Source organism: Ovis canadensis, chromosome 2 (assembly GCF_042477335.2).
Source record: "Ovis canadensis isolate MfBH-ARS-UI-01 breed Bighorn chromosome 2, ARS-UI_OviCan_v2, whole genome shotgun sequence".
NCBI lineage: Eukaryota > Metazoa > Chordata > Mammalia > Artiodactyla > Bovidae > Ovis > Ovis canadensis.
Genome location: NC_091246.1, coordinates 142,637,469 through 142,660,902, shown reverse-complemented (window position 1 = coordinate 142,660,902; position 23,434 = coordinate 142,637,469). Strand labels below are relative to the sequence as shown.

At 39.9% G+C, this 23,434-nt stretch overlaps 1 protein-coding gene across 1 annotated transcript in view; it reads left to right on the top strand.

The window, feature by feature from the left end:
- Window positions 1-16,963, top strand: part of PDK1 (pyruvate dehydrogenase kinase 1) — a 44,364-nt gene extending 27,401 nt beyond the window's left edge. Inside the window, exons 9-11 of the mRNA XM_069577208.1 lie at window positions 10,849-10,959; window positions 14,092-14,205; window positions 16,754-16,963. Of these exons, the coding sequence (XP_069433309.1) occupies window positions 10,849-10,959; window positions 14,092-14,205; window positions 16,754-16,894 (366 nt within the window). The 3' untranslated portion in view covers window positions 16,895-16,963. The remainder of the gene's footprint in view (window positions 1-10,848; window positions 10,960-14,091; window positions 14,206-16,753) is intronic.
- Window positions 16,964-23,434: the final 6,471 nt, after the last annotated feature.

Below are 23,434 nucleotides of genomic sequence, written 5' to 3'. Positions count from 1 at the left end.
ATAATTCTTTAGAAATGATTTCTTTTAGTTTTGTGAACATATTTAAAATAGCTGATTTAAAGTTTTTGTTTAGAAAATATGAGTTTCCTCAAGTTTAGTCTCTGTTGATTTCTTTTTCACCCCTGTGATATGTATATCTTATAATTTTTGTTGAAAATCAGACATTTAAGAGAATATTATGTAACAAGTCTAAAAATCATTTGCTTCCCTGCTCCCTAAAGTTGATTGTTGTTTGTTTCAGTTCAGTTCAGTTGCTCAGTTGTGTCTGACTCTGCGACCCCAAGGACTGCCGCACGCCAGGCCTCCCTGTCCATGACCAGCTCCTGGAGTTTACTCAAACTCATGTCCATTGAGTCAGTGATGCATCCAGCCATCTCATCCTCTGTTGTCCCCTTCTCCTCCTGCCTTCAATTTTTCCCAGCATCGGGGTCTTTTCAAGTGAGTCAGTTCTTCGCATCAGGTGGCCAAAGTATTTGAGTTTCAGCTTCAGCATCAGTCCTTCCAATGAATATTCGGGACTGATTTCCTTCAGAATGGACTGGTTGGATCTCCTTGCAGTCCAAGGGACTCTCAAGAGTCTTCTCCAACACCACAGTTCAAAAGTGTTAATTCTTCGGCACTCAGCTTGCTAGTCCAACTCTCACATCCACACATGACTACTGGAAAAACCATAGCTTTGACTGGACAGACTTTTGTTGGCAAAGTAATGTCTCTGCTTTTTAATATGCTGTCTAGGTTGGTTATAACTATTCTTCCAAGAAGCAGATGTCTTTTAACTTCATGGCTGCAGTCACCATCTGCAGTGAGTTTTTGGAGCCCCAAAAACTAAAGTCAGCTACTGTTTCCACTGTTTCCCCATCTATTTGCCATGAAGTGATGGGGCCAGATGCCATGATCTTAGTTTTCTGAATGTTTAGTTTTAGGCCAACTTTTTCACTCTCCTCTTTTACTTTCATCAAGAGGTTCTTTAGTTCTTCTTCGCTTTCTGTCATAAGGGTGGTGTCATCTGCATATCTGAGGTGATTGATATTTCTCCCAGCAATCACGATTCCAGCTTGTGCTTCCAGCCTAGCATTTCTCATGATGTACTCTGCATATAAGTTAAATAAGCAGGGTGACAATATACAGCCTTGACGTACTCCTTTCCCTATTTGGAACCAGTCTGTTGTTCCATGTCCAGTTCTAACTGTTGCTTCCTGACCTGTTTACAGATTTCTCAAGAGGCAGGTCCTGTGGTCTGGTATTCCTATCTCTTTAAGAATTTTCCAGTTTCTTGTGATCCACTCAGTCAAAGGCTTTGCCATAGTCAATAAAGCAAAAGTAGACCTTTTTCTGGAACTCTTGCTTTTTTGATGATCCAATGGATGTTAGCAATCGGCTCTCTGGTTCTTCTACCTTTTCTAAATCCAGCTTGAACATCTGGAAGTTCATGGTTCATATACTGTTGAAGCCTGGCTTGAAGAATTTTGAGCATTACTTTACTAGAGTATGACATAAGTGCAGTTGAGCAGTAGATTGAGCATTCTTTGGCATCGCCTTTCTTTGGGGTTGGAGTGAAAACTGACCTTTTCCAGTCCTTTGGCCACTGCTGAGTTTTCCAAGTTTTCTGGCATATTGAGTATGCACTTTCACAGCATCATCTTTTAAGATTTGAAATAGCTCAACTGGAATTCCATCACCTCCACTAGCTTTGTTTGTAGTGATGCTTCCTAAGGCCCACTTGACTTTGCATTCCAGGATGTCTTGCTCTGGGTTGGTAATCACACCACTGTGATTATCTGGGTCGTGAAGATCTTTTTGTATAGTTCTTCTGTGCATTCTTGCCACCTCTTCTTAATATCTTCTGCTTTTGTTAGGTCCATACCATTTCTGTCCTTTATTGAGCCCATCTTTGCATGAAAAATTCCCTTGGTTTTTCTGATTATCTTGAAGAGATCTCTAGTCTTTCCCATTCTATTGTTTTCCTCCATTTCTTTGCACTCATCACTGAGGAAGTCTTTGTTATCTCTCCTTGCTATTCTGTGGAACTCTGCATTTAAATGGTTATATCTTTCCTTCTCTCCTTTGCCTTTCGCTTCTCTTCTTTTCTCAGCTATTTGTAAGGCCGCCTCAGACAACCATTTTGCCTTTTTGCATTGCTTTTCCTTGGGGATGGTCTTGATCCCTGCTTCCTGTACCATGTCTCCAACCTCTGTTCATAGTTCTTCAGGCACTCTATCTATCAGATCTAGTCCCTTAAATCTATTTCTCACTTCCACTGCATAATCGTGAGGGATTTGATTTAGCTCATACCTGAATGGTCTAGTGGTTTTCCCTACTTTCTTCAATTTGAGTCTGAATTTGGCAATAAGGAGCTCATGATCTGAGCCACAGTGAGTTCCCAGTCTTGTTTTTGCTGACTCTATGGAGCTTCTCCATCTTTGGCTGCAAAGAATATAATCAGTCTGATTTCGGTGTTAACCATCTGGTGATGTCTATGTGTAGAGTCTTCTCTTGTGTTGTTGGAAGAGGGTGTTTGCTATGACCAGTGTGTTCTCTTGGCAAAACTCTATTAGCCTTTGCCCTGCTTCATTCTGTACTGCAAGGCCAAATTTGCCTGTTACTCCAGGTATTTCTTGACTTCCTACTTTTGGATTCCAGTCCCTTATAATGAAAAGGACATCTTTTTTGGGGTGTTAGTTCGAGAAGGTCTTATAGGTCTTTATAAAACCATTCAACTTCAGCTTCTTCAGCATTGCTGGTCAGGGTGTAGACTTGGATTACTGTGATATTGAATGGTTTGCTTTGGAAATGAACAGAGATCATTCTGTCGTTTTTGAGATTGCATCCAAGTACTACATTTCGGACTCTCTCATTGATTGTGATGGCTACTCCATTTCTTCTAAGGGTTTCTTGCCCACAGTGGTAAATATAATGGTCATCTGAGTTAAATTCACCCATTCCAGTCTATTTTAGTTCGCTGATTCCTAAAATGTCGATGTTCACTCTTGCCATCTCCTGTTTGACCACTTCCAATTTGCCTTGATTCATGGACCTATCATTCCAGGTTCCTATGCATTATTGCTTTTTACAGCATCAGACTTTACTTCCATCACCAGTCACATCCACAGCTGGGTGTTGATTTTGCTTTGGCTCCATGCCTTCATTCTTTCTGGAGTTATTTCTCCACTGATCTCCAGTAGCATACTGGGCACCTACTGACCTGGGGAGTTCATCTTTCAGTGTTCTATCTTTGTGCCTTTTCATACTGTTTATGGGGCTCTCAAGGCAAGAATACTGCAGTGGTTTGCCATTCCTTTCTCCAGTGGACCACGTTTTGTCAGAACTCTCCACTATGACCCATCTGTCTTGGGTGGCCCTACACGGCATGACTCATAGTTTCCTTGAGGGCTGTGGTCCATGTGATCAGATTGGTTAGTTTCTTGTGATTGTGGTTTTCAGTCTGTCTGCCCTCTGATGGAGAAGGGTAAGAGGCTTATGGAAGCTGCCTGATGGGAGAGACCGACTGAGGGGGAAATTGAGTCTTGTTCTGATGTGCAGGGCCATGTTCAGTAAATCTTTAATCCAATTTTCTGTTGATGGTGGGGCTGTATTCCCTCCCTGTTATTTACCTGGCCCAAACTACGGCGAAGGTAGTAAAGATACGAGCTCCTTTAAAAGGTCCCATGCATGCACTGCTACACTCAGTGCCCCCAGCCCTGCAGCAGGCCACTACTAACCCACGCCTCTGCCAGAGACTCCTGGACACTTACAAGCAAATCTGGGTCAGTCTCTTGTGGGGTCACAGCTCCTTTCTCCTGGGTCCTGGTATGCACAAAGTTCTGTTTATGCCCACCAAGAGTTTATTTCCCAGTTCTGTGTAAGTTCTGGCAGCACTATGATGGGGTTAGTGGCGACCTCCTCCAAGAGGGCTTAGGGCATACCGAAGTCTGCTGCACCCAGAGCCCCTGCCCCTGCGGCAGTCTACTGCTGACCTGTACCTCCACAGGAGCCACTCAAACACAGTTCTGTCTCAGTCTCTGTGGGGTCTCTGGGTCCTGGGGTACGCAGAGTTTCTTTGAGCCCTCTGAGCATTTCTGGTGGGTATGGGGTTTGATTCTAGATGCAATTTAGCCCCTCCTACTGTCTTGCTGGAGCTTCTCCTTTGTTCTTGGACATTGTTTAGTGACTTTTTGAAACTAATTCTGTGACGTCTATATTATTTGTTGTGTGTGCTTTCTGCTTAGTGGTCAACTAATGATTGAACTGAATTTTCCTTAAATGCCTTCTCCCAGTCTTTGTCAAGGGATTCTGTGTGCACTTTGGGTCACACCTTCAATGTTGAATCAGGCTGTTGACAACTCTTGACTTAACCTTTACATTCTGCTTGTACAGAGCTTCAGGGTCAGGTGGAGGTGAATGCTTAGGACTCTCTCAGGTCCTTACAGAACATAGCCCTACGCGAGCATGACCGTCTAGGTTCCCAGTATATCCTTGAGTTTTTGTAAGCACCTATGGACATCTCATTCCTTAGCTTTTCCTACCCAAGTTTTTTGGGTAGCCTGTTATTTGCCTTAACTGAGTGCCTCAGGCAGCCATCAAATTAGTCAGTTACCTCTAATTGTCTTTGATAAGTGTTTCTGAGGATGGGGAGTAGGAGCATGCAAGACTTTTTGCATTAAGGAGCTCAGAATCAGGTCAAAGGTCAAAGACTGTTTCCAGTGGCTGTCGGGCTGCTGGTTTCACTGTGGTTGCAAGTTGTTGGTAGTGGGGATGGGAGGTCAAGAAAAGCCAAGTTAAAATACCACAAAGCTCATTGTTTTTCTTGAGTACATACTCCCTGTATTGCTACAAGCCTGTGGTTAATTTCCAGAGTTCTAACAGTTTGTGCCTTTTTGCTTTCGTGCTTTGATGGGGGACATTTTGGAGCTCCTTTCTCCACTGTTTCTGCTGACATTACTTCTGCTGTTCCTTTTGAGAAGACTTAATGCTTTTTCAAATTCCTGTTTCTTTGTGTCTGACCGGTTTTAAGTGAAGTTTAAGTTCTTCAGCTCTGTTGTGAAATTTCCTAATGATGTGACGTGAAGTGGCCTTTTTGTACCCATTGAGCTGGGACTTTTAGAATTTCCACTGTTTCCATGGTACTTTCTTCTTTTCTGTTTATCTTTCTGATAGTTATGTTTCAAAAATTCTGGGCTTCATGAAATGGCCCTCTAATTTATTCTTATCTTTTTCTCTTGTTTTTTATATCTTTAACTTTTCATTCTACTCTGAGATTTCTCGACCTTGAATTCCCAGCTCTTATTGGATTTTTATTTCTATTATTATAAATTTCCCAGGAACTGTTATTTTTATTATTTTTTCATAGCATTCTGTCCTGGTTTCCTCTTTCATCACTCTGAGGATAATAATACTAGTTGCTTTTTAAAAAATTAATATGCCTCAGCTCTCTCTACGAGTTCCTCTGAACTTTTTTCTATTTATCCCTCTTGGCTATTCATATAAAAGAATGAATCACAAATGAATATATGGCGGTATCATCTGTTAGCTGAAAAACTAATATGAATATATCACTTTTTCCCAGTCCAGTTGTTAATATGTGTCTATTTTTTGGTTAGTTATATGTCAGCTACTTGCCCATTAAGGTTTATTTGATTCAAAATAAGCCGCCTGTCTTCTGCTTTGGGATAACAGCTGTGCTACGGCATGGTCTTTCTCATACCTTTTTCTGCTTCTGTTTCACGTGCTTTAGCATACTGGCCTGCAGTTGCGTTCCATTACTTGTGGTCATCCATCACTGCATGGATCAGTATTCACTGAGCTCTTAGGCACTCAGAGACTCATTCTGTGCTGGTAGACAGGCTTTGCTAAGGGAGTCTGCCTGTTTGGTGTAAAGAAATGTTCATGATAACTCAGCAGTTACACTCCTAGATATATACCCCCAAAGCTTGAAAAGAGGTATTTAAACAATGAGTTTATTCATAGTAACATTATTCACAACAGCCAAGAGCTAAAAACAACCCAGATGTTCATCAACTGAATAATAGATCAACAAAAATGTGGTATATAGTGGAATATTATTTGCCCATAAAAGGAGTGAGGTATTGGCGCACGCTACAAGATGAATGCTGCAACATTAAAAATATATCAAGTAAAAAAAAACTAAACACAAAAGGCCACACATTATATATGATTTCCTTTATATGAAGTGTCCAGAACAGACAAGTGTATAAGGACAAGAAATACATTAGTGGTTACTTAGTGTAATCAATAAAGAGTCCAGGGTTTCTTTTTGAGGTAATGAAAATATTCTAAAATTGACTGGAGAAATGGTTGCACGTACCTATGAATGTAGGCATGCCTTGCCTTGTTTTACTTGATTGCACTTTGCAGATACTGCATTTTTTACAAACGGAAGGTTTGTGGCAACCCTGCATTGACCAAGTCTGTCAGTGTCCTTTTAACCAACAGCAGTTGCTCACTTCATTTCTCTGTGTCACATTTTGGCGAGTCTTACAATATTTCAAACTTTCTCATTATCATGTTTGTTATAGTGATCAATGACCTTTGATATTATTCTAATTGGTTTTTTGGTTTTTATTTTTAAATTAATGGATATATACCTTTTTTAGGCCTAATGCTTTGCACACTTAATAGACTACAGTATAAATGTAAACATAATATTTATAGGCACTGGGAAACCAAAAAATTCAAGTGAATAGCTTTGTTGCAATATTTGCTTTTTTGTGGTGTCTGGAACTGAACTTTCAATATCTCAGAAGTATGCCTGTTTGTTAAAAAGCCACAAGTTGTACACTTTTTTGAAAATTTCATTGTTTATTTATATTTATTTGGCTGTGCTGGGTCTTAATTGCAGCACATGGTATGCAAACTGCTAGCTTCGGCATATGGGATCTAGTTCCCTGGCCAGGGATTGAACCCAGGCCCCCTGTATTGGGAGCATAGAGTCTTAGTCACTGGCCCACCAGGGAAGCTCCTGAGTTGTACGCTTTAAATGGGTGGATAGTATGGTATGTGAATTATATTTTCATCAAGCTGTTTTAAAAAAGCAAAGCTCATAAGGGTCTTGAACAGACTGTTCCAGAAGTGTTTGTAAATGGTCTTAGCTGTATTAGGCTCTGCCTCTTCAAATCCAAATTGTATGACTGCATCTATCCTTGTTAGCTCTTTATATAGAGCTTTGAACCCCATCACTTACTGTAGACTTTCAGGATCAAGGCCTGGAATTTTTTTGCCCATTCTTTTCGCTGTTCAAATTACTGACATTTTTAACTTATTATCCCTCTGCTAAGTTAGAATTTTTTTTCTAACTTACAAGTCTAACTGCTCTTTCAGACTTGGTGTTTGGTCCAATTGCAGCGAGTGACAAAAGTATTATAGCCACATATCTGGCTATAAAACTTACACATCTTGGTTCATTCACTGTTGGCAATTTTTTTTTTTTACATACCTGACCTTGAAAAAGCTGTTCTATAAGAAACTTTGGGAGCTATGGGTGAGTCCAAGGTTAGTAAATTTCCTGCCTTCAGAACTGTCATCAAGTTAGTAATGATTCATTTCCCTTGGACCTGAAAATCCACATACATTAGCCAGGGAGCGTAGTGTTATGAGAAACAGGACATTAGGGATGGCAGGTCTCGGTTGGGTGACATTGAGGAGTGGTGGTTTCATGCACCGAGGAGAAAACTTTAAAAGTAATTGGCAAACTTCTCTTCCTCCGCCTTCCTGTTGACATGACTCCACACCACCCTCCACTTTTACAATCTCTTTCCTTTCCCTTGGCATAGTCTTGTATTTCTATGATTCTCACATTTTTCTTCAAATAGTCTTCAGAGATTTTAAAATTTCCACATTTCTTTTACAATATATTTATTATCAGAGTGCCGTTCTTGTCTTGAAGATACACAGACCAAATGTCTGTCTGTCTCTCCATTATTCCCTCCTTCCTTTTCCACGAAGAACTCAGGTTCTCTGGTATAATATCTGTTAACAAGTTTCGTGGAAACACTTTTGACCACTTTAAAAACTGGCCCCAGGTTTGGTTGCAATGTAGTATTACATTTTTGGCTACAGCACAAAAGCAGTTACCTTTATCATTCTTTAACTATGCTCCTATGGCTTAGATGACCCCTTTATTTCTAATGAGGTAACACTTTTCAAAGGCGCCTCTGGCCTTTCTGTTCCACTCTGCTTTTATCCTTCTGTCCCATGGCTGGAAATCACTTCTTGTGTCGTATCTGCTAGATTGCTGTACTGCTTCTGGCCAGAAGGTTAAGGAAAATCACGAAATATTTATTGAACTGTGCCTTCTTATCTTAGTATCTATTCTTATTTGTTTTTTACTTAATATTTGTAGAACCACGCTTCTGATTCATGTTACCAGTAAATATGTAGCAGAGCATTAAATTGAAGGATGAATAATTAACAAATTGATACATTTCAGAAAATACCCAGAGCCCTTTATTCATCTCACTAAAATAAATCTCTTCACAGGGCTTTGAATTCATAGCCAAGAACAATTTCAAGCATAATGCTACATACAAGTTCCTAATGTTCTTGTATATTTTTATACTGCAATTATCTAATTATAGACATATCAGAGGCAAGTCTTCAAATGGCATTTCAAAGCAGATTTTTATTTAAAAAATTAAAATATCTGTGAATTTCTATTGTGAGAGTAATATATGTGTGTGTGTATATACACACACACACACACAGAGTTTTTTGACTCAACTGACATGAGTTTGAGCAAGCTCCGGGAGTTGATGATGGACAGGGAAGCCTGGTGTGCTGTAGTCAGTGGGGTTGCAAAGAGTTGGACATGACTGAACAAGTGACTGAGCAGAAATGAAAGTTTTTGAGACTATAAAAACTCAACTATATGTTGTTAGTGAGCAACTAACACTATAAGCCATTCAAATTGACTTTTTATTACATATAATTCAGTATGGTTTTTATCTATATATCAATATGTTAAAAGCAGGTTTGTTTGAATATCACAATCATGTGAATATTATAGATAGTAGAATCAATTTAGATTTTGTGACTAGAGGAAATGGCTATAGTAGATTAGAAGATAAAGCTATACAATGTGTTGTTGCTGTTCGGTTGCAAAGTCGTGTCCAACACTTTGTGATCCCATGAACTGCAGCATGCCAGGCTTCTCTGTCCTCCCCTGTCTTCTGGAGTTTGCTCAAGTTCATGTCCATTGAGTTGGTGATGCCATCCAACCATCTCATCATCTGCCACCCCCTTCTCCTGCCCTCAGTCTTTCCGAGCACTCATCTCTCTTTCTGAGTTGACTCTTTGCCTCAGGTGGCCAAAGTATTGGAGCTTCAGCATCAGTCCTTCCAGTGAATATTCAGGGTTGATTTCCTTTAGGAGTGATTGGCTTGATCTCCTTGCAGTCCAAGAGACTCCAAGACAAGCTAGGGAAATATGTTCCATGTTAATTGAAGGAAAACATAATGAAGACAATCTGTAAATAAATTACCAAATTCAGTATAGCGTATGATTTGAGTTGGAAAAGGACATAAGAACAATACAAAGAACTATGTCCTTTATAACTCACCAGAAAGTTGTCTAGGAGACTATGCTGTGGAATTACTTGTGGATGAGACTCTTAAAACACAATGAAATGGTTCTAGTTTTTCCTCCCTGAAAATGAAAATTATACTTTTTTACCATAATAGAAGTAATTGTGGAAAAAAATTAAGAAACTAAAGCCCCCAAAGAAGAAAATCACTTATAATTCTATTGAAATAGAATTATATTTCATTATAGACTTCTGTAATTTTTATGGAATTAGAATGTTATAAATGTTTCTCCATCTTTTTGCTGCTTAACAATATTTTATGAACATCCCATGCCAGTACATACAGTTCTATGTAATATTTAATGGCAAAATAGTATTCTGTTTTAGAATGTATATTAGTTTACTTAAATAGCCCCGTTTAGGTGATAATCCAGTTTTAGCTGTTCCACACAGTGCTGTGATGGATATTCTCATACATACTTTGCATGCTTTTCTCATAATTTTCTTAAGATAAGCATTGTTGGGTCAAAGGGTACATGCATGTTTAATCAGGTTGCCAAACTGCCTGCCAGAGAGGAATTACAAATTTGTTGTTGGTGGCTCAGAGGTTAAAGCGTCTGCCTGGATTGCAGGAGACCCGGGTTCAATCCCTGTCGGGAAGATCCCCTGGAGAAGGAAATGGCAACCCACTCCAGTACTCTTGCCTGGAGAATCCCATGGAGGGAGGAGCCTGGTCCATGGGGTCGCAAAGAGTCGGACTCAACTGAGCGACTTCACTTTCCCTTTCAAGATAAGCTAGACCTGTTCCCCGTCATGTGCTGCGGCATTAGTGTGACTGCAGTAATTCACAAAACCGCAGCATTGAAAGCAGGCTTCGCAGGGGTCTCGGGGTGGAGCACCCGCCTGCCAACGCAGGAGTCAAAAGAGATGCGGGTTTGATCCCTGGGCTGGGAACATCCCCTGGAGAAGGAAACGGTGACCCACTGCAGTACTCTTACCCAGAGAGGCCCATGGACAGGGGAGCCTGGCAAGCTACAGTCCACGGGGTTGCAAAAGAGTCAAACATGATTTAGTCACTAAACAACAGCATTGAAACTCTGTATCGCCGGGGAGTTCTTTATATCTTAAAATTCTATGTAGTAGAGGGATTAAGTCCGGCAGTGGGGGAAATGTTTATGTTTGTGACTTGAATCTCATGGTATTCATTTTGAAAAGCAGGGCTCGTCAGCCACAGTTAAATGATGACACAGCGTGCGTGGGTATTTTGCTGTTTCTGGGACTTGTTCACAGGGCATAATCCTTTCTGTCCCTAGATGAGTGACCGCGGAGGTGGTGTTCCTCTGAGGAAAATCGACCGACTCTTTAACTACATGTACTCCACTGCACCCCGGCCTCGTGTCGAGACATCCCGAGCAGTGCCCCTGGTATGTGATCAAAACACCGTGAAGTGGGTTTTTTTGACTCGCCAAAAAAGAGGTTACCACATAAATCAGTTAAGCCATTGTGTGGGGTTCACAAACAGGATGAGGGAAAGCTATTAGAGAAAAACAACAACACTTTCCCCTAAATTTATAGTTTTTGAAATGCTTTTTTAAAAAAATGATGAGTTTGAGAGTTCTTATTGCCAAGCTTGATAGTGGTGTGTCAGTAGTTATCATGTGGTAAACCACATTTTGATATACTCTTATTAATGTGAAGTCTAAATTACCAGCTTTACTAGTATTTGGTCAACACTGATTTAATCTTTAGTAATTTTTTTTCCCCCTCAAGTACTTGTAATTAGAAAGATATTTGAGGCTCAGAGGTAATACTAGAGTTCTAATTAATTTAATTGCCTGTGGCTCAAATAACAGTTGTGTTGATGGCTTAAAAAAAAAAATCAGTCACCTCTTTACAGGTTAATAAGATTAGCTTTTGAATGGACTCAGTCCTGGTCCTCCAACCCCCAAAAAAGTGCTTTGCCAAATCTCTCACCCAAAACTCTTGTTGTTCCAGGCTTTGACGGTTCTCTGGCATATACCCTGGAGTTATTTTGTAACATGATGAAAAACAGTCTAAGATGGGTTTATTTTAGACTCTTTCCTAGGAAGTCACTGAGAAGACTTCATTCAAACTGCACAGCACTTTCTAGTTAAACAGCAGAGATTCTGTAGCTACAGCTGCAATACGGTTCATGTCTTACCAAACCTTTTAAATGATTGCTCTAGTTGAGATATGGGTAGGCATCCATGTGCCCGAGGACAGAGAAGGTCAAATAAACATGAGTATCTTCTTAGATTCCAGTTTTGCTCTAAATGGAGAAAAGGGACATGCTCCTTTTGTAGTAAACACATATTTTAGAATTTTTGTGGAGAGCAGCATAGTGTACTTGTCCAGACTCTAAATTTAAACTGTTTGCTCCATTCTCAGCTCTACCACATCCTAGCTGTTCAGCCTTGGGAATATTATTGACCCTTCAGTACCACAATTTCCTCAGCCTTAAAGATTGAATTACTGTGAAGATTGAGTTAATATATGTCAACACATTTTTTAATAGTACCTGGCACGTAGTAAATGCTGTGTAAGAGTTGTTGTTTAGGATGCAAGATGTATGTGGATTTTTAAGAAAAACAGGAGGATTGACATGACGCAGGCTGCCCACACAGCTACACAGCCTTCCCGAGGGTCAGCCTGTGGTTGAGCTTTCACAGAGCCTCCTTCCTGCTGTTACGACCCCTTTGTAAGGGGACCAGTAAGCAAGCACTGGGGCAGCCATCCGGTCATGCTGATTACTGGGAGCTGCCTTCACGTGGGTGCCTTCAGTGCGCGTCTGCAGGAGCGGAATGTCTCCATGCCGTGAGCCGTGCAGAGAGGACTACCCCCGTTTCCCTCTTCCTCGTCAGTTACCCAGCTTTGCTCTTTCCAAGTCTCTGACCGGCCAGCCCGTTTGCCGCTGCCCATGGGCCATGTAGGTGGGCCACTTCGAGTTCCACCCACTGGTAGGATTTGCTTTCACTCCTGTCTTTTGGGCCTGGCCCCGAGAGAGGCTGTAGTGACAGGGCAGTACACTTTTGGCTGGTGTGGGACACAGTGCAGACCCAGCATTGGGCCAAGCCCACCGTGTTAGTTAGCGTTAGTTAAACGAAAGTTAGTTTCTCTAACTACTTACAGGGAAGCCTGAGGGGTCCACAGGCGTGTGGCTGAGGGAGAGGCAGTGATGAAGTAGACTGGGTACTACGGGATCCTGAGCCATCTGCTCGTGCAGAAGTGGAACCGGTTAAAGTACCTGTTAGAGTCTCACTTGGAAAGAGAGAGTTCAAATTATGATACTTCATGGAAGGCTTATCTATAAAGAGACAAATTATAGAAAGAGGGATGGGATAGTACAGGAATCCAGGCTAGCAGCAGCAGAGCTGTCACCACCTGACTCAGGGAGGAGAAGTCAGCAGAACCTGGAAAGGAGCATTAGAGAGCAGCTGCTTACTCCCCAGGGCCTAGCCCGCCCAGGAGCAGGGGATGACGACCCTGAATGGCTCCCTGCAGACTCCTGCTGGCCTCCCCTTCGGCTAGACACAGAAGTAGAGGGCACAGAAGCCCGCTCACATCAACTCAGGCCAGCCTCCCAGGACAAGGGGAAATGTGGAGAATGGGTAGTTTATTTGGACGGGCAAACAGAAACTCTGGTTTAAAAAGTCAAGTAAAAAATGGTGGCGGTAGATAAGGCCAGAGCCTGGATTTGTTAATAGCATCGATTCCTGAATCACATACCCTCTTCACTGAACTATTCTATGAAATGTCATTAAACACCTGAGTTGTTGATAAAAAATACTTTGTTTTTTTACACTTATCCAAATGTTCTGCTTCATATTAATGAATTGATAGGATTTATCCAGGTAAAGGCCATTCCAGATACCGGGAACAGAATGAGCAAAGACACAGCTGTGAAAAATAACCTGATGTGCTTGAGGAACTTAGGAGCAGGAGGTCTACTTCAGCTGGACTGGGAAGTGGGAGGCACAGACCTGATTTTGTTAAATCTTGAAAGTGCTCTTTTAGAAGCTTGGATTTTTATCCCAAGGCAATGGGTTGGAGATGGTGAAGGTCGGTGGGTGTTGGGGTGCTTTGAAGATTTCTAAGTGCGGGAGATGACGTGTCAGTGAGTATTAAGAGAGTCGACCTATTAGGGATCTCTCCAGGTTCAGGACTCAGGCTGGAATTAATGGTATGAAGTCGTGAGATGCATCTGAGGTTGCTACCAGGTCTTTCTACTCTTGCTCCTAAAAGAGAGAACATGTTTTAAATGATAACGCCGAAAGCAGTATAGGGATACTCTGGAGCAGGCCAGACCCCCACAGGTTGTTTTATAGGAAAAAGAGGAATTTCAAATGACCAGAGGGAAGCCATCTAATACAGTGCTCGACTAGGCTGCAGCTTGATCACTTTCCCTACTCAAGTATTAACAAATCTTTTAGGTGCAGGCTCTGATAGCCCTGGGATACTCCAGTACCATTTATTTTAATTAGAAAAGTATTTCAGTGTGTGGCTTTCTGAATAAAATTTCATTTTTTCTCAAACAGGCTGGTTTTGGTTATGGATTGCCCATATCACGCCTTTATGCGCAGTATTTCCAAGGAGACCTAAAGCTCTATTCCCTAGAGGGCTATGGGACAGATGCAGTCATTTACATTAAGGTAAAGACCATAGTCTTACAGTATACTAACACATATATATGGAATTTAGGAAGATGGCAATGATGACCCTGTATGCAAGACAGGAAAAAAGACACAGATGTGTATAACGGACTTTTGGACTCAGAGGGAGAGGGAGAGGGTGGGATGATTTGGGAGAATGGGAATTCTAACATGTATACTATCATGTAAGAATTGAATCGCCAGTCCATGTCTGACGTAGGGTGCAGCATGCTTGGGGCTGGTGCATGGGGATGACCCAGAGAGATGTTGTGGGGAGGGAGGTGGGGGGGGGGTCATGTTTGGGAACGCATGTAAGAATTAAAGATTTTAAAATTAAAAAAAAAAAAAAGACCATAGTCTTTTGTACTTAATGGTACTTCTGGGACTTTTTGATTGTAAGATACCAGTATTTAACTGTAATGAGACTTTCTTCTACTTCATGCTATTAAAATACAAACAGATGTGTTTTCTCTCCTTTTTTTTTTTAACAAGGATCTCATCTGTTTTGACAAATGATCTCTTTGTAGGAAAGAAATGCTCTTACCCATAGTGATCAGGACTATGATTGTTAGTAGAAGAAAAATTGGGTTAAAGTGGGCAGTCAAAAAGTTATGTTAAAATTAAATTTGTAATTTAAGATGCATGAATGGACGTTGATTGACCAGTCTTTGATATACTTGCTAAGGCCTTTCATTTGCATGTGGCTCTTCAGATTGAAATTTTAATTGTCTTTCTTACAGAAGCTATACTTACAGTACATTGTTTTGGTTTCTTTAATCAAAGAAACAGCCAAGTGCATAATCATTACTGATTTTTATGCAGTTCCTTACAGTTGTCTTCTCTTTTTTGACAGCAGTTTTTATATAACTTTCCTTCACGAGTCTTTATGAAACGTCATCTTAGTTGTCAGAGAACCTTCCCCCCATGCCACCCCTACATTTTTGTGTGCTTTGTTAAAAGCAATATTTAGATTAAATTACAGTGACAGATTTAAATATATTAACAAATTTAGGAACAATTACAGGTGACCCTTGGTAGGCATATAGCTCACCTGGTGGAAGCAGACTTACCTGGGATGTTCCATGTGTTTATCTGACACAGCAGTGTATGTTACAGGGATAGAAAGCCCTCAGCCCCACCAGTGTGCTGGACTGGTTCAGCCGCAGACTGGTGGTAGGTACCTCCATTTTTAGTGACTCCAGTCACTCTTATCGTGGCCACTAGATGGCACCTATTTGATAGGAAATGCTGAAGACTTTACATTAGAAAAAGTAAATTTGTCTGAAAATGTTAAGTTCTTTGAAGATAAAAGTTTTCTTTCTTAACCATCTCAGTTGTGAGGAACTTAAAAATATTGCCTTCATGTTGCCCTTTTTATCATCAAATATAATGTTTTTATTTGCTTTGTTATAGATCAAGGGGTTATGGCAGTTCTGGCATTAAAAAATATAAGTATAGGTGAAAGATTTTTAGCTCCATTTTGGAAAAAAATAGAATACAGGAGGTCTTACAGAATAATTAAAAATAAAAGTCCTTCCTTACCATTATTGGAATTACATTTCTAGTTTAATATTTTCTGCATCTTAGGGAATACCTTTTGCTTATAGTTGAAATCTTAACAGCATATCCTAGTTTGAAGATAATGAGGAATGTAGTTTATCCCAGTGATACACAGGAAGCCAAAATAGAACAGTGACTTAATGGCGATAATGTTGGAAACATGAAATTACAGTCTGCTCTCCATATCCCTGAGTTCTGCATCCATAGATCCAAGCATGAATCAAAAATATTTGAAGAAAAAAACCCCAGAATGTTGCAAAAAGCAAAACTTGATTTTCTTGCACATCAGCAACTATTTACGTAATATTTATTGTATTCTTATGGCATTTACATTGTATTAGCTATTGTAGTTAATCTTGAGATGATTTAAAGTGTGCAGGAGGATGTGTGTAGATGATAAGCAGATACTGCAGCATTTTATATAAGGGACTTGAGTATCGGCAGATTTTGGTGTTCATGTGGGGTTGGGAGTGATACTGAGGGTCAGCTCCGCATGATGTGGAAATCACATATGCTATAACTAAAATTGGTGCCTTTAATGGTAGGAAAAGACACAGGCTCAAACTCAGATTTCATTCAATGCTTTTACATTACATATATTAAGGTACCTATGTGAATTTTTATGCTTTTACACTTAACTGACTTTTTCAACTTCTGTTGAAAATGAATTTCTGTTGATCAGATTTTATAAGAATGTCTATGACACTTGTGTAAAACTCCAAACTAGCAACTTCTAGGCTGGTTAGAGAATACTGCATGCAGTAACCTCAACATGCACACTGAGCCGTTGCCGGAAGCTTTTAGTAAGTAACACGTTTCAAATGTGTGCTCTATTTTAAAATGTATGTAGATGGTTTTATGATTGATAAAATACAAATCCAGTATAGAGTATGGTTTAATTTGTAGTAAACTTTTTGCCATTGTAGATTTTTCTCAAATAATGGATTCCCCAAAAAGTGCCTGATGTAGTTCCTGCTTTTCCTCTCAGGCTCTGTCAACAGAATCAATAGAAAGACTCCCGGTGTATAACAAAGCTGCCTGGAAGCATTACAACACCAACCACGAGGCTGACGACTGGTGTGTCCCCAGCAGAGAACCAAAAGACATGACGACATTCCGCAGTGCCTAGACACACTTGGGACCCCTGGAAAAATCTGGTTGTGGCTTTTTATTAAATTTGGAAGGGGTGGTATCAGAACTACGTTATACCAAATACTTCATGCGTCGTGTTCACAGTTAACTATTTGGATAGGTAGCATAGGTGGAAGATTAATTTCATTTACACTTGGTGAATCTCGTAAAGGACGAAGTTGTACCTATTTTACACCTATATTTTCACAGTTAATTGAACATATTTTTAAGCAACAGTAGTTTTGGTCAACTTTCTCTTTACGATAGACTTCAGAAGCGTGAAGTCTGCATTTCTATAGGAAGCTGTGTGGTCGTTTTTTAAAAATACTTTTATGTCTGCTAGAAACAGTTCCTTAATACTGAGTAGGCGGTTAGCCATCTTTCTGTTTTAGAGGAGTTCTGCCAGATTTGATTTAGTAACGACAGATGCAGTAAGAATGATCCTCAGACTGCGATTAAGGCAGCAAACAGGCACCCTGTAAGTGTATACAGCCAGCCACCTTTCAGCATCTACATGCATTGTCTTCACTCTGAAGTTAATTCATCATTTTTTAATTTTATTGCAAAGACTAGTTTCCTACTGAGTTAAGCCAAGATCATGGGCAGTCTACTTTGAATGTGCTTATGATTAATGCAGTGGGAAATTTTTGTACTAAAAACGACTAGCTGCTAAAATTCTAAATTGAATTTAAGAAATTGAGGGCAGAACATTGAATCCTAGAAACTATACTAATGATTGTTGAGATTACCTGGGGGAGCTTTTGAGAGGGTTTTTCTGGGTCCTACTCTAGACATACAGAATCAGACTGTAGCCGTAGCCCAGAAATCTCAATTTTTACAACACTTCCTAGATGAGTCTGATGCCTTGCCTAGTTAGAAAATCACACTTTTAAAGTGAGTAATGAAGATACGACATTTGCTAAAGCAACAGATCTTTAGGTTTTGGTTTTCATCTGTGGAAAGGTCAGACTTCTGGACTCTAAGAGACACAAAATGTTGCAACTAGAAGCATAATTAGAAGCAGGAGACAGGTTGACAACAGGAGGAAAGTCACGGAACCAAAGGATTAAAACCATAAATGCACGAGTATTGACGAAAAACATGTTGTAAAACATATCTATCTATACTTGATCAGGATATCTATACTTCCTCAGGAAAGAAAGTCACCTTGGGCTTATCACAAAAATCATTTGCATTCATATGGTAATTTGTAGTGTACAAATTTTTGGTGTATCTAGTATATAATGATAACTCTGTCAGGCTTAAGAAATACCAAACAGGTGGTTATCATCTTTGTTTTGAGACTCAAGAGTATGGCCCAAAGCTGCCCCAATGGAGTCAGGTCTCAAGCAATATCTGCCAATCACCGTCAGCCACCTAGCCTAGGAGAGCAGGATGCCGCGAGACTTAAGTTGTTAGTCTTCCCTTATCTTTTAAGGTGACAGGGAAATACATTGAGAATAAATTTTAAAGTAAGATTTTAAATGTGTAGAGAAGAGCTATAATACTTAAATGGGGAAATTTATGGAGAAAATACAAGTCGAAACACCTCATTCTCAAAAGGGTTATGCAAGCTTAACAATTCTACACAAATTTGTAAATAGGAAGGGACGTTAAAGAGCTGTTAGCCCTGGACCCTCAGGTAAGAAAGGAGGATCTTGAGGCTGCAGGTGTATGGAGTTTGCCCGGGGCTGATCAGCTAATGTGACCGACATTGGGAAGAGATCTTTGACCTATTACTCCTTAATTATGCATTTTATGGGAAACAATAGGATACGCCAGTGGATGGTTTGTATTAGCTAAATGTGTTACAATTTTTTAGCTTAAAATTACACTTTTCTTGTAGTGATGAAATATTTTAAAATCCTCTGAATCAAAGTGTTTGCTTTCTTTCCTAAATGAAACATTTGTACAACTGACATAAATTTGATATTTTTATTTATGAAACAACCCCCCACACACACACAAAGTGAAAATTTCTCTAAGAGGTAAGAAGTGATGTTTTCAAAGGAGAAGTGAAATCTTTTCCTTTTTAGCTTCTTTTTAAGGTATAATGGTTTTTTACTTTGTTACTGTGGTTAAGGGACAGAAAATTACATACAGAAGTATTTGGGGAGGGGGATGCTTTCTCCTAGTCGGTTTTAAATTACTGTGCTACCTGAGAAGTTTTTTAGAGTCTTACACTCTCTTTCCCACCAGCATTTAGTATGATGCTATGTAGATTTTAAAAATATACTGAAGGGTAAGAAGTGATACTAAGTGATTTTTGTAACCTGGGCATTAAATGAGTGTGCCAACATTTTTTAGGAAGAATCACAAAAAAATATTCTGGCCTATAATTAAAATATTAGCTGGCTTTAGATGTCTTCATACTTAATAGTAATCACTTTCTTGCACTGTGAAGTTTTTACATGAAGATGTTGAAGTGGCAGTCTACCCTATTATTTTTTATAAAATGTTTTGTGTATGGTAATAAATGGAAAACATGGATCAACTCTTATCCTGAAAATAAAGTTACCCAATTTAGGTTTTTAAAAATATAATTGTTTTAAAAATAAAGGTCTCTCCTCATCAAGAGTCAGCATTTTGTAAATATACAAGAAATTGCAGGTAGGTGGCTCATACTGCCCCTCACTACACTTGGTAGAGGAAGTGTTTTAAACTGAGATTTCCAAATTCTGATGGCAAGAGCAAGTGGTAGAGTTTGTATGGTTTGAGTTATGCTAGATTTCCGTTATCCACACATCTGCGGGTGACTAACTTACTACGTAAATGAACATTAACATTTTCCGTCATGTGATTTTTTTAAGAGGTTATGTGAGTGTACACTTTGAATAACTTTTCACAGCATAAGTATATAGGAAAAGGCTTAATTTGACCAGCATTGCCCTCTGTTTGTACCAGCTGTAAGTCAGAATTAAACTCCTTTAATCCAAGATAGGTCCCTGTCCTGTTCGTGATTGATGGGATATGACCATCAGTCTTCCCTTCATTGCTGAAACCAACAAGTTCCATGATAAGACTGTGTAAGTAAAGACCAGGGAAAAGACTACTAGTGTTATGGGCCCTTTGTGGCCTTGTGAGCAGCCAGTTGGAGAGGAAGCCAAAAAACAAGTCAACCAACTTCAACTTGTACCTTAATTTCTGTGCCATAACTGTGAAGTTTTAACAGGTGAAGAGGAACTAAAAATCTTGATGAAAGTGAAAGAGGAGAGTGAAAAGGTTGGCTTAAAGCTCAACATCCAGAAAACGAAGATCATGGCATCTGGTCCCATCACTTCATGGGAAATAGGTGGTGAAACAGTGGAAACCGTGTCAGACTTTATTTTTGGGGGCTCCAAAATCACTGCAGATGGTGACTGCAGCCATGAAATTAAAAGATGCTTACTCCTTGGAAGGAAAGTTATGACCAACCTAGATAGCATATTGAAAAGCAGAGACATTACTTTGCCAACAAAGGTCTGTCTAGTCAAGGCTATGGTTTTTCCAGTAGTCATGTATGGATGTGAGAGTTGGACTGTGAAGAAAGCTGAGCACCAAAGAATTGATGCTTTTGAACTGTGGTGTTGGAGAAGACTCTTGAGAGTCCCTTGGACTGCAAGGAGATCCAGCCAGTCCATTCTGAAGGAGATCGGCCCTGGGATTTCTTTGGAAGGAATGATGCTAAAGCTGGGAAACTCCAGTACTTTGGCCACGTCATGGGAAGAGTTGACTCATTGGAAAAGACTCTGATGCTGGGAGGGATTGGGGGCAGGAGGAGAAGGGGACAACAGAGGATGAGATGGCTGGATGCCATCACCGAGTCAATGGATGTGAGTTTGAGTGAACTCCGGGAGTTGGTAATGGACAGGGAGGCCTGGCGTGCTGAGATTCATGGGGTCACAAAGAGTCGGACATGACTGAGCGACTGAACTGAACTGAATGAGAGTTGTGTTAGGCTGGTTTGCCAATAGTTTTTCTTGAAGAAACTTTTTTTCAGCATACTGTATATGATTAATTTCTGGCCCCCAAATGAATTTTCTTATAGCTAAACCCAGTGCACTTGAAAAAATGTGGTGTGAAGAACTTTATATGTATCAAAAAAGAACGCACCACTGGTTTGGTTGGTCCTGGCATTCTTAAACTACTGCACCTTTTGTTCTACTTACACATTTGGAGAGAAATAGGCATGTCATACCACACACTCTGCACATTCCTTCAGCAGTCACTAACCATAGGCTTCTAACAGTAAGAATGCCAGTTTTCGAAAATTGTATAACATGAGATTTAGTCTGTATTCATATATGCATGTGCTTGTCAAATAGTAAACAATATATTATCATCATTATTATTACTATTAACACTTTTCCTCACTGGTGCCATTATTATAATTAGTCCAACTATATTACATTCAGAACAGAGGTTCCATTTTAGTGGGGTTTGGAATGTGTTTCTAAGTCCCTTCATCCTGGGGCAAGATTGCCAGTTTTTGCTGCAAAACTTGTCTTTTCTTGTCTTGGAAAAGCTGTTATTTATACTGAGGAACAGCGGCAGCTATCTTTTACTTTGTTAGGAGGAGATTTTTAAGCAAAACTATACAGTGTTCATCCCAATAAGGTCAACCAGAGAACTTCCATTTGAATGTTACATTCACTCGGTTAATTTTGTGCGAGTCTGTGAGTCAAGACAAATCAAGACAATGTGCTACAGTTGTCACACAGAATATTGTCAGCACTTTAAAACTATAAAATTCCTATACCAGAAAAAATTCCAGGCCAATATCACTGATGAACATAGACACAAAAAGAGTCAAAATACTAGCCAATAAAAGCCAACAGTATATTAAAAGGGTCATACACCATGAGCACGTGGGCTTTATTCCAAGGGGGCAGGAATTCTTCCATACCTGCAAATGAATCAGTATGACACACCACATCAACAAACTAGAAGAATTAAATCCATATGATCATCTCAGTAGATGCAGGAAAATTTCCCAAAATTCGACACCCATTTATGATAAAACTCCAGAACATGGACATAGAGGGCACATACCTCAACATGACAAAGACCACATATGACAAACCCACAGCTAACCTCATTCTCAGTGGGGCAAAGCTAAAAGCATATCCTCTGAGATCAGGAACAAGACAAGAAGGTCCGCTGTTGCCACTTTTATTCAACCTAGTTTTGGGAGTCCTAGCCACAGCAATCAGAGAGGAAAAGAAAGAAAGGGACTCCAAAGTGGAAAAGAAGTAAAACTCAATTTTCATAGATGACATGATGGTATACATAGAAAATTCTAAAGATGCCACCAGGAAGCTATTAGAGCTCATCAGTGAATCTGTTTGGTAAAGCCAACCCTCTCTAGCTGTGGAGTGGCAAATTAAATTCTGGAGGAAAAGTTCCCTTTCATCGTGAAAGGGACCCTCAGTGACCAACAAAATAACCAGTAGGAACAATCATTAGATTGTCTGGTGATCATTTTCTGTGGTGCACAGCTGACCTTGATTATTGTTACTGGGTCCCAATATGTCTTCACAAGGACTTAGTTAACCAATGGGAAGGTAGAGCTAAGTCCTTGTAAGCAATGTCTATCACTCTTTAATGTATATGTGAATCACCTGGAAATCTTGGTAAAACATTCTTATTCAGCAGGTCTGCAGTGAAGTCTGAGATTCTACATTTCTAACAAGCTTCTAGGTGATACTGATGCTGCTGATCCGTAGACCACACTTTGAATAGCAAGAGTTTTAAAGCCTGTGGGATAAACTGCTCAGCATCAAAAGGACAAACTGGAGAGGTTAAACTGGTTGAAGTATGAGTAGGGAGTCAGATATAGCTAGTAATTTCATGCTTAGAGTGTTAAGAAGGGCTAGGAGTGATCCATCCCTGATATCTGGAGTACTTAGTGGGGTATACCCATGAGCTTGAAGTCCTGTTTCTGTTTGTTAACTTATTTTTGGTGAAATCTCAGTTTTAAGGATCTTACCCAGTGGAACATGTAAGTAATAACAGTCCCAGTTAATGCAAGGAAGTGATATGCTTGCGTAATTTTTATCTTCATATCCACTTCATAGGAGGGTCATGGGAGATAATAGCAGCTCCACTAACATCCCGTTACCTTGTGGTGGTAAGCATGGACCCAGTCCTGAAAGCTGTGGCACTTTTCAGCAATGATGGGGCAAAGAGAACTTGGGATGACCCCTTAAGCAAGGTCCAAAGGGATACTTTCTCTGGTGACCCTAGATAGTGAACCAGTCTCCAGCATGTGTGTCCTGGAATAACAAATCAAAGTCAGCTAGTAATACCTCATATCTGTGACTGGAGCACTTCATTAGTGTTTTGCAGTAATGCAGCAGACGACTGCAATGATTTAGCATAATACATGACTATCCAGTAAGTAGGTAACTGCGAAGGGTATAGTAAAGGAAGTTTTGTTGATAATTTGGTTAAAAAACTGATGCCCTTGTCACTATTAATGGGAAAAGATATTAAAATCAGTATCTGGAAAATTCCTACTGAGATTTTGGTTGTGATGTGTTAAATTTGTAGATCAATA